Here is a 14,759-nt window from a genome sequence, read left to right as displayed (position 1 = left end):
ATAAATTTTAGGTTGAGAAATGAAACAAATAAATTCTAGTCACATTTGGTTGCAATTTGCTTCTAACTGGGAAACAGTGACTTTATTTTCATGGACTACTTTTCCCTCATTTGTAAACTAAGGCTCTGTAAGTGGTTTGCAACTCAGCATCTGCAGACTGTGCTCATATTTCAGATAGCCTAATAGAAACCACACATTTAGTTACGACAGAATGAACGTACCAATAAAAACTTCCAGTGTCTCAGTCTTAGACTAGAATGGGTTACAACAGCATGTGCTCATTTCAGCTGATTAGAAGCTCTGGCACTATATGTTAACATATAAACACATTTAATAAAAAAAAGTAGTAATTATTAAGAAATATAGATTAACAAACTAATGTCTTTAAAACATAAGAATCCATGGAAGGAAGTGGATTAATATAAAAAGAATCACTTACAAAAAATATCATTTACTACTTAGGACATGCTAAATGATGTCAGTCTTTCTTCAGTGACTAAAACATATTTAAGAAGCACTAAATCAGATAATTTCTGAGGCTCTGTTATGGGTTGAACTGTGTATCTCAAAAGTTCATATATGGAAACTGAACTCTGAGTATCGCAGAACTTGACTTTATTTGGAAACAAGATCGCTGTAGAAGTAATTAGTTAAGATTAGGTCATAGTGGAGTAGGGTGCACTCTAATCCAGTTTCCTTGTAAAAAGGGGAAATTTGGGCAGACAGACACACAGGTATACCACCATGTGAAGATGAAGCCAGATATCAGGATGATGCTTCTACAAGGCAAGAACAACAGACTGTCAGCAAACCAAAAGAAGGGAGAGGAGACACATGGAACAGATTCTTCCTCACAGCCCTCAGAAAGAACCAATCCTGCCAACACTTTGATCTTAGACTTTTAGCCTCCAGAACTATGAGACAAAACCTTTCTATATGCCACCCAGTTTATGGTACTATTTTTATGGCAGCCCCAGCAAACTAATAGAGGCTCCTTTTACTTCTAACTTTTAAAGGTTAAATGTACTTTATTGTCAACTTTGAAAATGTATCCCCAAAGATGAGTTATAAAAATGATACATCTGAGTATATAATTCAAGTCAGTGTACAAACCTGTAGTTCAGTAAGAACTGTTTTATGCCTCTTGTTACATTCAATCTTTTCCACTCGTGTTTTCAACTCTGCCAAAGTCTTATCAAACACAGCACACTGCAGCGCGCACAATTTTTCTTCCAGCAACCACTGTACAACCTAAAGAAATATATATTCCTTTGTTACAGCAAAAAAGGCACGTCTGCAAGTAGCAAACAGTAAATATTCTTAAGTACTGATAAATAGCACTAACGTATTAACAAGTTTAATGAGAAAACATGCTGGCATCCATAAAACAACGCTGTCTGCTGAAAGCTTCCACTTCTACATATATAACATCACGAGAGAATAAGACATACCAAAAAGAGAAAATTTCCAGAGTGAAATTTTAAAAATAATTTGAAATTGAACTTTTAATATTTTCTTCCCACACCCTTTATCAGGATTTAAAGGAAATCAGTTAAAGAAAAGACCAGTTTTTAAAGTTTCTAATCTGTTGGAGATGATATTTTTGTGAGACACTAAGAACGTCACTGCACTATGAAATTTCTAGAAAACATTTCTAAATGCCTACTCACAATTTCCATATTTATCTCCTTATGGACCCATAACAAACAGGACACGTGGTGCATGTCCATGGATCATACTTGAGTAACACTGTTCTAGAGAAGTAAACAGTACACATAGAAGTTTTCAAAATTCTTCCACATAGCTATCTATATAGAGCTCTCAGAGACCTCTGTAAGAAAGACTAAATAAGCATTATTATCTCCATACGACAAATTAAAAAAAACTGGGAGGGGGAAAAACCCCACTTTTTACTGCCTCACTATTCCTTTTCATAGTGCAGATATTTCATATAGTGTCTTAGTGGAAGAACATTGGTCTAAAACCCAGATTATTTATAATTTCATTATTAAATCTATCAGACTTTGAAAAACTAGTTTCACCTGAGTTTCATAGTCTTCTCTTAAGAAGGCAATTGTCATAAACATTTGTGAACACATTTTGACAAATATATTAAATACTGCATATTTTCAGTATTTCTGTCTCTAGGTTGGCAGATATAGGGGAAGGATTCCAAAGTCTGTACTTTAAACACTCCCTTTTCTAGTCCTAAAGCCCTGTCCCCACTGCTTTTAATACTAAATCTAAAGTACACAACAAAGATTTTCAAATGTAGGGACTTATAACCATGAAACCAGCTTATCACAAAGATTAAAATGCTAACATATAAGACTCTAATGTTTTCACTAGAATAACGTTCAAAACAGAAGAAAGAATAAAATCTGAAAACTGATATTCAGGTTTGCTATTAAAGCAAGGAAAGAAGTCATCATCTCTCTCTTCCATTTTGATAATTACTACCATATCTAAAAAAAATATGTAGCTTTAAAAGAGTCAGAAGAAATTTTAAAATTAAATTATTAAGGATAATAACTTTAACCACTAACTTCAAGTTTTCTCTTTCCATGAAAAACCTGAATATATCAGCAAAATACAGAGTAATGTCAAAAACCTAGAATAAAGATGGGAGTGCTTTTTATTTAACAGTTTTTAACAAATAATCTATAACACCTTCTGTAGCTTCTGGTTAATATCTCCTTTGGCTGTAATCTTTACTTGAAATTCTGCCTCATACTCTTCTTCCATATATCGACGGCGTTTGGACTGTACATTGTCCATGTCCTCTGATTTAGAACGTTTTCTTCTGGAAAATTCACCTGAGAACAAAAAGCATAATGATCAGTCAGGTGTTTTTGTTACTGACCTTAATGCCTATTCTCCATCCTCTTTCCTTGAAATCTTCATTTTAAGATAGAAAATCACCTAAAAATATGAATAAAAGATGAGAAGAAATCATCTCACATTCACTCTCTTTGCTAAATTTTATAGTGCACATGAATCCTCTGACAAAATACAGTGTTCATTCTCATGTCACAGATTTCTAACTACTGTGCATAGCTTTAATTATTTAATTCTTCCTCCTCAGTAGGAAAAATTCTTATTTAATCATCAGCCTTAGGAAAATAATAATACAATAGTTATTCTTAACATATCCTAATGAATTTCAAATATATAAAAATAATAAAATTAGTCATTATAAAAGTAAATTTAGTAAAGAACAGATACTGAAAGATCTTCACTTAGAAAATTTCAAATAATGGTAACAATCATGAGATTATAAGCAAGTTTTATCTAATTTCTTTTTCAATACATAAAACAGGAAACCACTAAAATCTCCACACTTTTTAAAGGCAAATGTGGTCCTTATGTGACCATCCCTACCCTTCTCCACTTCATTTTATGTCCATATCTATGTGCCTATTTTTTAAATCCAGTTTTACCCTATGACGTCTCTCGTAATCATACCTTACACAGTGATACGTGGAGAGTAGTAAGACAGGGGCAGTTACAGAACCCAGGTTTCCTAACTTCTAGTCCGATGATGTTCCTATAAACCTAAGGCTACTCAGTCCCATCATTTCTCTTCCCCATGAACCATAAGAACCTTAAGGAGACTGAGACATATACTTCCATTCACTTATACCACCCCAGGCAAAATTCTTATAGTCCCATGCTCTAAACACAGATCTGAACGATTTAACTGTGGCTTACTTAAATTGCAAAATGTTACAATCATCTCATGAACAGAAAAGTATATTCCACAGCCTTAAAAGCAGAAGCAATGAATGACCTTCTGTTAAACTAGTTCAGGTTTTTGTGTACGGGCTTACTTTTCTCAGAAGGCCTTTCATCTTCATGTATTACTTGCTCTTCTTCCTCAGGTTTGCTGTCCTTTTTATTACTTTCTTCTTCTGCTATAACAAAAATAGATAAGGAAATCTTACTTCCATTAAAACTCACAGCAGCTCATTATAATTTATACTTTTGGTGTAGCTATGCATTAATAATCTTTTATGAAATGAGAGTCTCAAAATGTGAAATTCTGGGAATAAACAGAGAGCATGAATTGGTAGAAATGAATAACTAAGTCCACTTTCAAATGTTCCTGCAAATTCGTAATGAACTCTTAACATGGGAAAAAACTTAATGGCACAGATTTTAAAACAAAAAGTCTAATTTACTGTCATCAATAGATTAATAAAACGTGAAAACTACTGTAAAGCTCTTAGACTCCTTTACATTCAATTATTAAAACTAAAACAGTGGTTGTGACAATTATAAAAAATTACAAATTACTGGCAAATTCAAAACAACTAATAGTTTGACCAGTCAGGTTAAACCATTATGTCATTTTAATGGTTATGGGATAGTTCATAAAACAGGAATGGAAAAGTTATCCTAAAGATAATATAAGTTTTACTTAAAAGTAACAGCTCCTTTGATACTAGTGCCAACAACTGAGCTAGGCGTTTGACATATATGACTTCATATCCTCAATATAATCCTACACTATAAACAGTATTTTTGCCATCATATAGATGAGTAATGTTCAGAAGATTAAGTAACTTTCTCAAGAGGCATACAAAATATAATAAAGAGTGCCACCAAAAAATATTGCTAAAAATGTCTATACAATTACATTGTTATAACAAATAAAATCTCAGTGGTACCAGAAATGGCCTTTGGTCAATCACTCTATACTCCTCAATTAACTTAGTCATTAAATGGGGTAGAAGAATAAATCATGAATATATTTGGGTTTCTATTTTTCCCCTTACATCACTGCAACTGGCTCCTCAGTGACTTCAATAGAGCATGCTTTGTTTCATCATATTCCGCAACCAAATCTAAGCAATCACAAGGAATAGAGCACTATACAAAGACTTTGATATGGTATGTCTTCTCCAGCGCCAGGGTTTTAATCCCAACAGCCTTGATGGTAGAAGTCAAGGTAAAAAAAACTTAAAAGACCTTTTAGGTGAAAATGGGTAGAGACAAGGATCATTGATGAACCTATTAAGGCTCTTACAAATAGTTTTTTCACACTAAGATGAAAACAATAAAGCTGTAAAATGTTACTATAGTAAAAAAACCAAAAAAGTTTATAGTAAAGATTACTAAAAATATTTTTAAACTTTAAAACACATGAGTATTAGAAAATTAACTTTCCATTTACCATGCTATGCTCACTAGAAATGTTTTAAGATCTCATCCCTGAACCCAGTTTCAGTGAAATGAAAATTTGTTTTGCTTCTTTATAGACAGCAAACTTATTACAGAGCATTTTTTTCTATACATAACTATACTTCTTCCTGATTTTAATACTGAGGGTGATGACTCCTGAGTTTCCTAGTCCCAGAGTTTCCAGAGACACAGAGTAATTGGGTTGCTAGAGACGAAGGTTTACATAGTCTTTATTTAGCAAATCATCACATCACCCAAAGAACAAAATTAGCCAGGGCTCCAATGAGAGTAACTGCAAGCCCCATCATCCAGAACACAGCACAGCAAACGGGCCTGCCTCTTGATGCTTATGTTACTCCCTCTCCTTTCAGATATGTCAAGCTTAGCTTGAAATTCCTTCATTTTACTCAAAAATCTCCTCTTACCATCCAATTTCTATTTTCCAGATGTGCTTAGGGGACATGACTAGATTCTCAACACTTAAATCGAAACACTCATCAGGATTTTAGAAAAGACACACAAATTAAAATTTATGCTCAAGTTTTATTTAATGGAAAGAACTTGGGATAAGAAAAATGGTATTAACAGATTCTACAGAAAGGAGTAAGGCTCTATATTTCTTTAATTTTTTTTTTCCCCACAAAGCCTCTAGAGAATCTGAGTGGATCTCCTTCAACTCAGAATAATAATCAAAGGCCCAGGCACACAGACATCTTTATATAATAATTTCAAGTAATTCCTGGGACTCCTGAAACTCCGCCAAATATTTAGGTATCTTTTTTAGAATCTGTCTTCACTCACAGACGGTTTCTGCTATAATTCTGGTCTTGAATACAGCCATGTGCCACTTAACAAGGAGGGTGTGTTTTGAGAAATGTGTTGTTAGACAATTTCATCTTGTGCAAACACCATAGAGGGTACTGACACAAACCTAGATGGTATAGCCTACCGCACACCTAGGCTATATGGTACTCGTCTGATGGGATCACTGTCATACACGTGGTCCGTCATTGATCAAAACATTGTTATGTGGCACATGACTGCATAGCCTCATTACAAGTTGGCACATTTTCACATATAGTTCTACGTATGGTATTCTTTCCTTTCAACCAGACAACTAGCTCACTAAGACACAAAGACAAAAAAAGATGCCCCGGATTTAACAACATTAGCACCAATGTCACTTCACTGAGGACAATTAGGAGGGGCCCTAGCCAAGTAGAAATCAAAATTCAATTAAGTTAAAGAGTAAACCGGAAAAGAAGAATTGATGCTAGTTTTATTAACATTACTTGAAGGATGGCTCTGAGAGGGATGGAACAGTAGCTAGAGGAGAGTAGACGATATGGAGAGTGCATGAAAGGTACATCTAATGTGTGTACCTCCTCTAGTATTCAAACTTTCCCACAGAGAAATCTTTATTTTCCTAGCCTTCTTAGACTATCATTTTAATCATTTACTGAGTATCAGTTATTATATAGTACTATCCAACAATATGATAGTGTCTTAAGGCCTACAAAGGTATATCTGCAATACACTTTTAGGTCTTTCTTCTATTTTTGCAAAATTAAAATAGCTTTTCTCCTGGCTTTCTGATATCTTTCACTATTTTTTGTTGCTGCTCATACCCATCACAACTGCTGTATTTAAAACAAATTTGCTAAACAATCATCTGAAATGATGGAGGTTTATATTTTCCTCTTAGTACAGCACATAAGTGTTAATAGTTAGAGGGAAGAGCCAGACTTTGGAATTGCTAATGTACAATTCTGTATGCGGAAAACATTAAAAATTATTCATGAATAAAGAATCTGAAGAAACTAACACCTCAGGAGGTGCACAGCAACAAATATGACATAACAGATTCTGCTACCATATAAACAGAACAGAATATAGTTTAAGAACCAATGAAGAAATTATACTTCAACCCACAATACACAAAAGTTCCTTTGGGGTGGGGCAGGAGGGAGACAGAAAGTAAAATTTAGTTACCAGCTAAGAAATTAAATGTCACTAAACTTACTATGCTAATAATATACAATCAGATAAAAGTCTAAAAGTAAGTAACCAAAGACAAAGCCAACTTTGAATTTTCAACCTATACAATCATGGATAGCTTAATATTAATTTCTTTGCATTTAACTGCACTGTGTGGGAGGGATGGTCTCCATTAACAAGACATAAAAGTAAAACGTATAAACTCACAAAATAATAAGCTGCAATTTGCTATGCCTTTCTTATACAGACTACCAAAAGGTTTTTTTAGGACCTGCACCAATATCACTCTCTATATAAATACTTAATGAATGAATGAATGAAGTTCACCCTAAACACTGTTACCTAATTATCTTCCAAAACATAAATTTCACCATGTCCTTCTCTTCTGCTTGAAATCATTCAGTGACTCCACAGTGTTATCAGAATGCTTTAGGACTGTAACCAAGGTCCTCCATGATATACTTCTCTTATATTACCAATTATTCATTCACTCCACAAATTTTTACTGAGCACTTACTATCATCTAGGCATTATTTTGGCCTGATGATAGTGGCTCAGAGCTAGGGAAAAAGCAGTGAAGAATGGTAAGAAGAGACTGGATTCTAGATCTACTATAAAGGTAGAGCCAACAGGATTTCCTGATGGATGGATATGGATTGGAAGGAAAAGAAACAATGGCTCTATGGTTTTTAGCCTGAGCAAGTAGGATGGAGCTGCCATTAAGAGAAATTATCTTCATTAAAACCCTATGTTATACAGATAGTGAAAGGCAAGTGCTTTCCTTAACACATCTTATAGTCTTATAAAGTCACCCTCCTCTAAACTCCCAGAATACCAATTTAACATTATTACCGGATTCACAGCCTTCTATTTAATGGCCTGGTTTTAATTCTTGTCTGCATCCCGAGCGCAAGTACTAAATTTTACCTTTAAATCCCCAGAACCAGGAAGAGCCTAGCCTGTCTCTCTCTATGGGTTTAATGATTGAACAAAGGCTCTTGGAAAGGAAGTCATCTTTTAATAATAAAAAAATCTCCACCTTCAAAAGCTGGTATGATATATTAGAAAAAAAAATCCTCTATTTCTCCTAGGCCTGCCTTATTTTTTTTCTTTGAACAAACTAGAAACCAGATGCTATGTTTCATGCTGTAAGGTCACTCTTCTCACAGAGCTCTATCTCTAACAGAATGTGACACAATGAGAACACAAAAATATTTGTACCAATCTGAAAGAACAGAGAAAGTTTCATATAGGAATGATATTTGAGTTTGACCATGAAAGCAAAGTAGGATTTTTCTCATTCTTTCTTTTTTCTCTAGGAATAATAAAAGAGGTAGGAAAGACAAGCATTGAACAAACAATCAAGTTTATATACCTTTTATATAAGGAGTCTGGAATTAACCTAAAAGTAATAGCGATCTAACTAAAGACAGGAAACACAATCAAATAAAAGAGATTTAGGTTATAGCGAGATCATTCAGAAAATGAGGGGGAAGAGAGTAGGCTGCGTAAACACAAGGGTTGAGGAAGGAAATGGATGAAGTCTTCATCAAACAGATAATCAGGCTTCAAGGTTTCTGGCTTCCGGCAATGGTGGTGTCATTCCCCAGACAAATAATATTAAAAGAAACAGATGTCAACGGTAAAACTGTAAAACTTAATTTGTTACACTTGAAGCAAATAAATTAAACCAGTAGACTTTTAGATTCTAAGTTATTTGGTTACTAAATGACAGCAAGAACAATTGTTATGACTTTGACCAATTATGTATTGATTTGAAATTGCAATCTCATAGTGTTATATTGGTCCATTTTAACTCTCTTCCTAGACTATAAGGCCCCTAAGGGCAACAGCCATATTTTCTACTTATTTTATCTCCCTTAGCACTTCACACACCACTCCTCAGAGTAGATACTTTATAATTCTGAATTCTATGAAGCTAAGAATCTATGAAGTTAAAAGATCTCTCTAGTCACCACCATTCTCAACTTTCTGTGCAACTAAAAGAAATTTAAAACTTTGTAAGAATGTTTTATTAAACAGTCAAAATCTTTAAAATTTAAATATGCTAACCTGCGGAGCATGTCTCATTTTGTGATATAACTTCGGACTCATCTTTTTCACCCGAAATATCCTCTTCATCTGAGAGGACCAAAAAAGCTTCTTTTGGTAAACTCTCACTACTTTCTTGTTTAGATGGTGAACCAAAAGAACCCTCCATCTTCTCTTCCAAATCTGGATTTGTCTCATCAATTGGAAGGATAGAAGTTTTAGAAAAGCAGGTGAGTTCATCTTCAGCAGGTGCAAGCTTTTCCAAAATAGGAATGATTTCATCTGTCTCCATAGAGTCTGTGTTTTCTAAGATATTCTCATTTTTGTCATCTTTCATAACATTTTCACTAATGGTTTCTGCAAGGTCAGCAGAATTTTCATCTTCATTCTTCTCACTTTGGTCAATTTCGATACTGCTAGATATAGCCTCCTCTCCAAGAGCAGGTTCTATAATGGCATCTTCCTCTACCTTCTTCTCATTTTCAGGAGGTAGATCTGAACAAATAATTGTATCATCTGTTTCTAGAGTTTCTTCATCAGCATCAATATTACTATCAACTTTATTTTTCTCATCAAATGAGAAAATTTGATCTAACTTATCATCATCCCTATTTTTTTCAAGAAAATCATCACCTTTATTGCTACTAAACTCTCTATTGTCAGTTTCAGGAACTGATTCACAAACTGGTACAGAACTTGGTTCAAAAGTGGGATCAAAGGCTGACTCAGGAGTCAGTTCATCAGAAGTCGGTTCATCAGAGGCCGGATCACCAGAGGCCAGATCACCAGAGGCTGGATCATCAGAGGTCAATGCTCCAGAGGCTGGATCACCAAAGGATGAATCATCAGAGGCTGGATCACTGGAGACTGGTTCACTGGAGACCAGTTCACCAGGGACCGGTTCACCAGAGACCAGTTCACTAGAGACCAGTTCACCAGAGACTGATTCACCAGAAACGGGTTCACCAGAGACAGGCTCACCAGAGGCAGGATCACTAGAGACAGGATCACTACAGGTGAAATTATGAGAGGCAGGATCACCAGAGGTGGGATCACCAGAGGTTAATACTTCAGAAGCCACATCTCCAGAGGCTGAATCTCCAGAGACCAGATCTTCAGTAGCCAGATCACCAGCGGCTGGATCAGAAGTTGGTTCAGCAGTCAGTTTAGAGGCTAGTTCAGGAGTTACATTATTAGGAGATGAAGATTCACACTTTAAATCATCATCTTGCTTGTTTTTTACATTAATATTTAAGGTACAAGGTGTTTCTTTCCATTCTGATTTACTTTTTTCAGGGTCAAAACAAAGCTCTTCAATACCATTCACCTCTTCCTTGTCATTAATATAATCCATATTTTCCAAAGGTGAGGTTGGGTCCAAATCTCCATTTTCATGGTTGCCATTTAACAGCTTGACATCAGTTTTCAACAGTTCTTCTCTGACCTTGTACACTGCTTCAAGTTGTTGACGATCACTCACTCTCATCGTTTTTCGAGCCTTAAAGACTTTTTTCTGAGGTTCTTCTATACCATCCATTTTGAATCTTTAAAGAGAGAGAGAAAGAGAGATTATAATAACTGAAACAGAACCCATCTAATTACAGCCTTACTGCAAATTGATCTTATAACCAAGCAGCACTTCAAGTCATTTTGAAAAACTGACAATAATCCTTGCTGTGTGTTTTCATATTTATTGGTTTTATGTAATATAAAATTGATAATAGGTACAGTCCATAGAAGATCAATTACTAGGAAGTATTACGAAAAAAGTGACTAGTTTCTAGTTTTCATTTTCAGTAAGCTAATGGTTTCAGAGTCTGGAGAAGATAGGTAAGCATTAAAAAAGTAGATAAAGTAAAAAGGTAGACGGAGAAAGAAAAATAAAAGTACAAGAAAATGAAAGCAGTAGGGGAATGGGAAAAGAATAGAGACAAGGAGAAGGGAGAATTAAGAAACGTGTATAGAAAGACTACATTTGCAACCAGGCATATCAAGACTAACAACTGTAAACATATTAACAAGAAATTACCATCAAGAAAGTGAAAACACAACTCATACAACAGAAGGAAATACTTGCAAATAATGTATCTCATAAGAGATTTACATCTAGAAAATATAAAATACTGTTACAACTGAATAAGAACAACAATAAAAATAACTCAATTTAAAAATGGGTCGGGGCTGGCCTAGTGGTGTAGTGGTTAAATTTGCACATTCTGCTTTGGCAGCCCAGGGTTTGCAGGTTCGGATCCAGTGCTGGGACCTACATACCGCTGATCAAGCCATGCTGTGGCAGCATCCCACGTACAAAATAGAAGAACGGCAAAGATGTTAGCTCAGAGACAATCTTCCTCAAGCAAAAAGAGGAGGATTGGCAACAGACGTTAGCTCAGGGTCAATCTTCCTCACCAAAAAAAAAAACAGGCAAAGGACTTGAATAGTCATTTCCCTAAAAGATATACAAATACCCAACAAGCCAATAGCCAATAGGCAATAAACATGAAAAGATGCTCAACATCATTAGTTATCAGAGAAATGCAAATCAAAACCACAATGAGATAACACTTCACACACACCAGGGTGGCTATAATCAGAGAGAATAACAAGTATTGGCAAGGATGTGGACAAACTGGGATCCTCACGCATGATGGTGGGATTTCAAAATATTGCAGCTGCTGTGGAAAACACTCTGGCAATTCGTCAACAGGTTAAACATTAATCATCAATGTTTGATCTTTCCTATTTGTAATGTACACATGTAAAGCTATAAATTTCCCTCCAAGCACTACTTTAGCTGCATCTCACATTTTGTTGCATCCTATTTTCATCATTGTTCTGTTAAAATATTTTGTAATTTCCATTGTGATTTCTTCTTTCATCTATGAGTTATTTAGAATTATGTTTCTTAAAAATGTAATATAATATGACCACATGAAGCTCATTAAAAAAATACAAAGTTGGTTTCATATTCAAAAATCAAGCAACGTAGATTATGAATGAGTCATGAGGCATTATGGCTTTATTTCACACTCAACCAAAGTGTCCACTTAATAAAAATATATTAGAGCCCTAAGCGCCAATACTTCAGAATGTTATCTTATTTCAACAGTCTTTGCAGTGGTAATCAAATTAAAATAAGGTCATTATTAATCCTAATGCAGTATGATTGGTGTCCTTATAAAAAGGGGAAAATGTGGACACAGACACGCACATAGGGAGAACACCATATGAAGATTCAAGTTAGGCTGCAACAAGCCACAGCTGGGAGAGAGGCCTGGAATGAATCCTTCTTTAGCTGCTTCAGAGGGAGCATGGCCCTGCCAACACCTTGATTTCAGACTTCTAGCCTCCTAAACTGTGAGACATAAATTTAGGAAAAAAAAAATTCAAGCAATGCAATTCGCCACGTTAACAGAAAGAGGATGAAAATAAAAGATTATCTCAACAAATACAGAATAGTCATTTGACAAAAACTCAACACTGACTCAGATGCTCTCTGTCATCATTTCTATGTTAACATCTAGCCAGTGCAGTAAGGCAAACAAAAGAGGGCAAGGATTTGGTCCTGGAGAAAGACATTGTCACCATTCTATAGTGGAATAAAAGTCCTTTAAGGACTAAGATATAAAGGAGGAAGAATATTGCTTTCACATTGGATATCCACTTATCATCACCATTTACCAGTGGGAATGATGGTAGGTTACACCTGCTTTGGTTGGAGAAGAAAAAAAGCAGCCTCTGACATCTGAGAATTTATCTGAGGCTCATAGCTAGGCCTCAATGTTATTACAAACTGATTTGACGCTTACAGCGAAACCCTGCTGTTCTCCTTTTCAACATAAAACCATTTCAACATTCAAATTAGACAAGGTCCCTATGCAACCTGTAAAATATCAAACATCTCCCTCTATGACCAAATGAGTGATGGGTACTTCTTTATCAACTGCAGCTTTATTCTCACTGTAATCTGTCCTCCCTATAGATAAAATTTACTGAGATACAGAACGGCCCCCACCTTCTGACAGAACCCAATCCAGAGTGAGGCTCTACTTCCTCCAACTCTCCCCAAAATAATCCAACCTATACTATACTATAACCAAGTCATATACTAGGTGTTTTTTCCAACAGTCTCTTACTGATGTGCCTCATGGTTTCCCCATGATGGGCATTCTCCCTTGCTGCAACAAATAATAAGCCCAACTTGTTCAATTACAGCTGTATTCCTACTGTCCCATTGTTTTTCTGGCTGAAAGGCATAAAACAATGACCTGGCCTATTCGCTCCAGACCAACACAGTTTGAGAACCCACGACTTTGACACAGTACTTCGTCACAGTACTTCTAGGTTGTGGTACATTCTACATTCATTCTCTCACTTTAAGCCAATTACTTATACTATATTTCTTAGTCTTCCTAGCTTTTTAAATTATGGAACTGAGTAAAAACTAATTCCAAAAATTACCTTTCAATTGAACAAGAACTTCAATGCAAAATTACCATAGGTACTATTTTAAAGGTTATTAATTGCAGTCTAAAATTTAAACATCAAGTTTTTTCCAACCCATGATCCAATCCAAACTCATGCAAACTGAAAAATTTTCTGTAAAGAAGACAGAATGAAAAGGTTATAGTCACTTTTCCCTGCTGACTCCAGACACACATAATTAAATTTACAATATAAGAAGTATGGTTACACATATTTTTTTCAAATACTGGAAAAAAAAGTAATTTCAAATACTGACCTGCAATTCTGTTGGATTTTGACCTAATATCTACATTTCTCATCTGTTATATGGATGGCAGGTAATTATTGCCAATTGCATTAAAAGCATACATTCCTCTAAAAAGTATATTTTCATAATTTTTAGTAACCCCATTAAGAACATGAATTCTGTAGACAGAAACACGGATTTGAGTTCCAGCTCTCCCATGTACTTACTATAAATGACACAGAGCAAGTTACCTAACATTTCAACGTTTAGTTTCAGCTACCTGAAACTAAATAATATCAGTACCTGCCACAGAGGTTGTGGTAATGATTAAATGAGATTCTATATATTAAGCACTTAGAATGTAGTAGGCACTCAATAAATGTTATCATCATAATTGTCTATGTTTATTCAGAAATTTTTTAGGCATAAACTAAAGAATTGGGGACAAATTTCCCTCAAGTATTTTTGGTATTTTGTATATAAATTAGAAAATTCAACATGCAAACATCATGTCTAATGTTAAACTGCCACGACCAAATAACATTTAATAAAAATAAATATCACCCAAGCAAGCTGGTTTTATCAACAAAACGGCCATTCTATTCAGTAATAATAAAGTACTGTACAAAGAATTACAGAATAACTACCATCTATACCCACAAGGGAGCACACTACAGCCATTTACCAGATCTTTCATGGGTTCTAAGTAGAATGAAAAACAGACAAAGCAATAAGGAAGTAGCTTGAACAACCAGTTCAAACTAGTTCAGCCATATCTGTGCAAACCAATCAACAGTAAGTTTTTAAAAATCTA

General features: G+C 35.0%; 1 protein-coding gene across 35 annotated transcripts in view; it reads right to left on the bottom strand.

Annotated features, from left to right (window-relative positions):
• Nucleotides 1-14,759, bottom strand: part of ATF7IP (activating transcription factor 7 interacting protein) — a 113,758-nt gene that overhangs the window by 52,841 nt on the left and 46,158 nt on the right. For 18 of the 35 annotated variants that reach the window (XM_008532939.2, XM_070619155.1, XM_070619146.1 and 15 more), the window contains 4 exons: nucleotides 9,256-10,778; nucleotides 3,831-3,914; nucleotides 2,671-2,816; nucleotides 1,114-1,251 (listed from right to left, as the gene is read on the bottom strand). In XM_008532939.2, coding sequence (XP_008531161.2) covers nucleotides 1,114-1,251; nucleotides 2,671-2,816; nucleotides 3,831-3,914; nucleotides 9,256-10,771 — 1,884 coding nt within the window. In that variant the 5' untranslated portion in view covers nucleotides 10,772-10,778. Of the gene's footprint in view, nucleotides 1-1,113; nucleotides 1,252-2,670; nucleotides 2,817-3,830; nucleotides 3,915-9,255; nucleotides 10,779-11,505; nucleotides 12,761-13,695; nucleotides 13,834-14,759 lie in introns of those variants that run through there. The other 17 variants (XM_070619160.1, XM_070619168.1, XM_070619163.1 and 14 more) reach the window with 4 other exon arrangements.

The sequence above is a fragment of the Equus przewalskii genome, chromosome 5 (genome assembly GCF_037783145.1).
Source record: "Equus przewalskii isolate Varuska chromosome 5, EquPr2, whole genome shotgun sequence".
NCBI lineage: Eukaryota > Metazoa > Chordata > Mammalia > Perissodactyla > Equidae > Equus > Equus przewalskii.
This window is presented reverse-complemented; position numbering and strand designations above follow the sequence as displayed.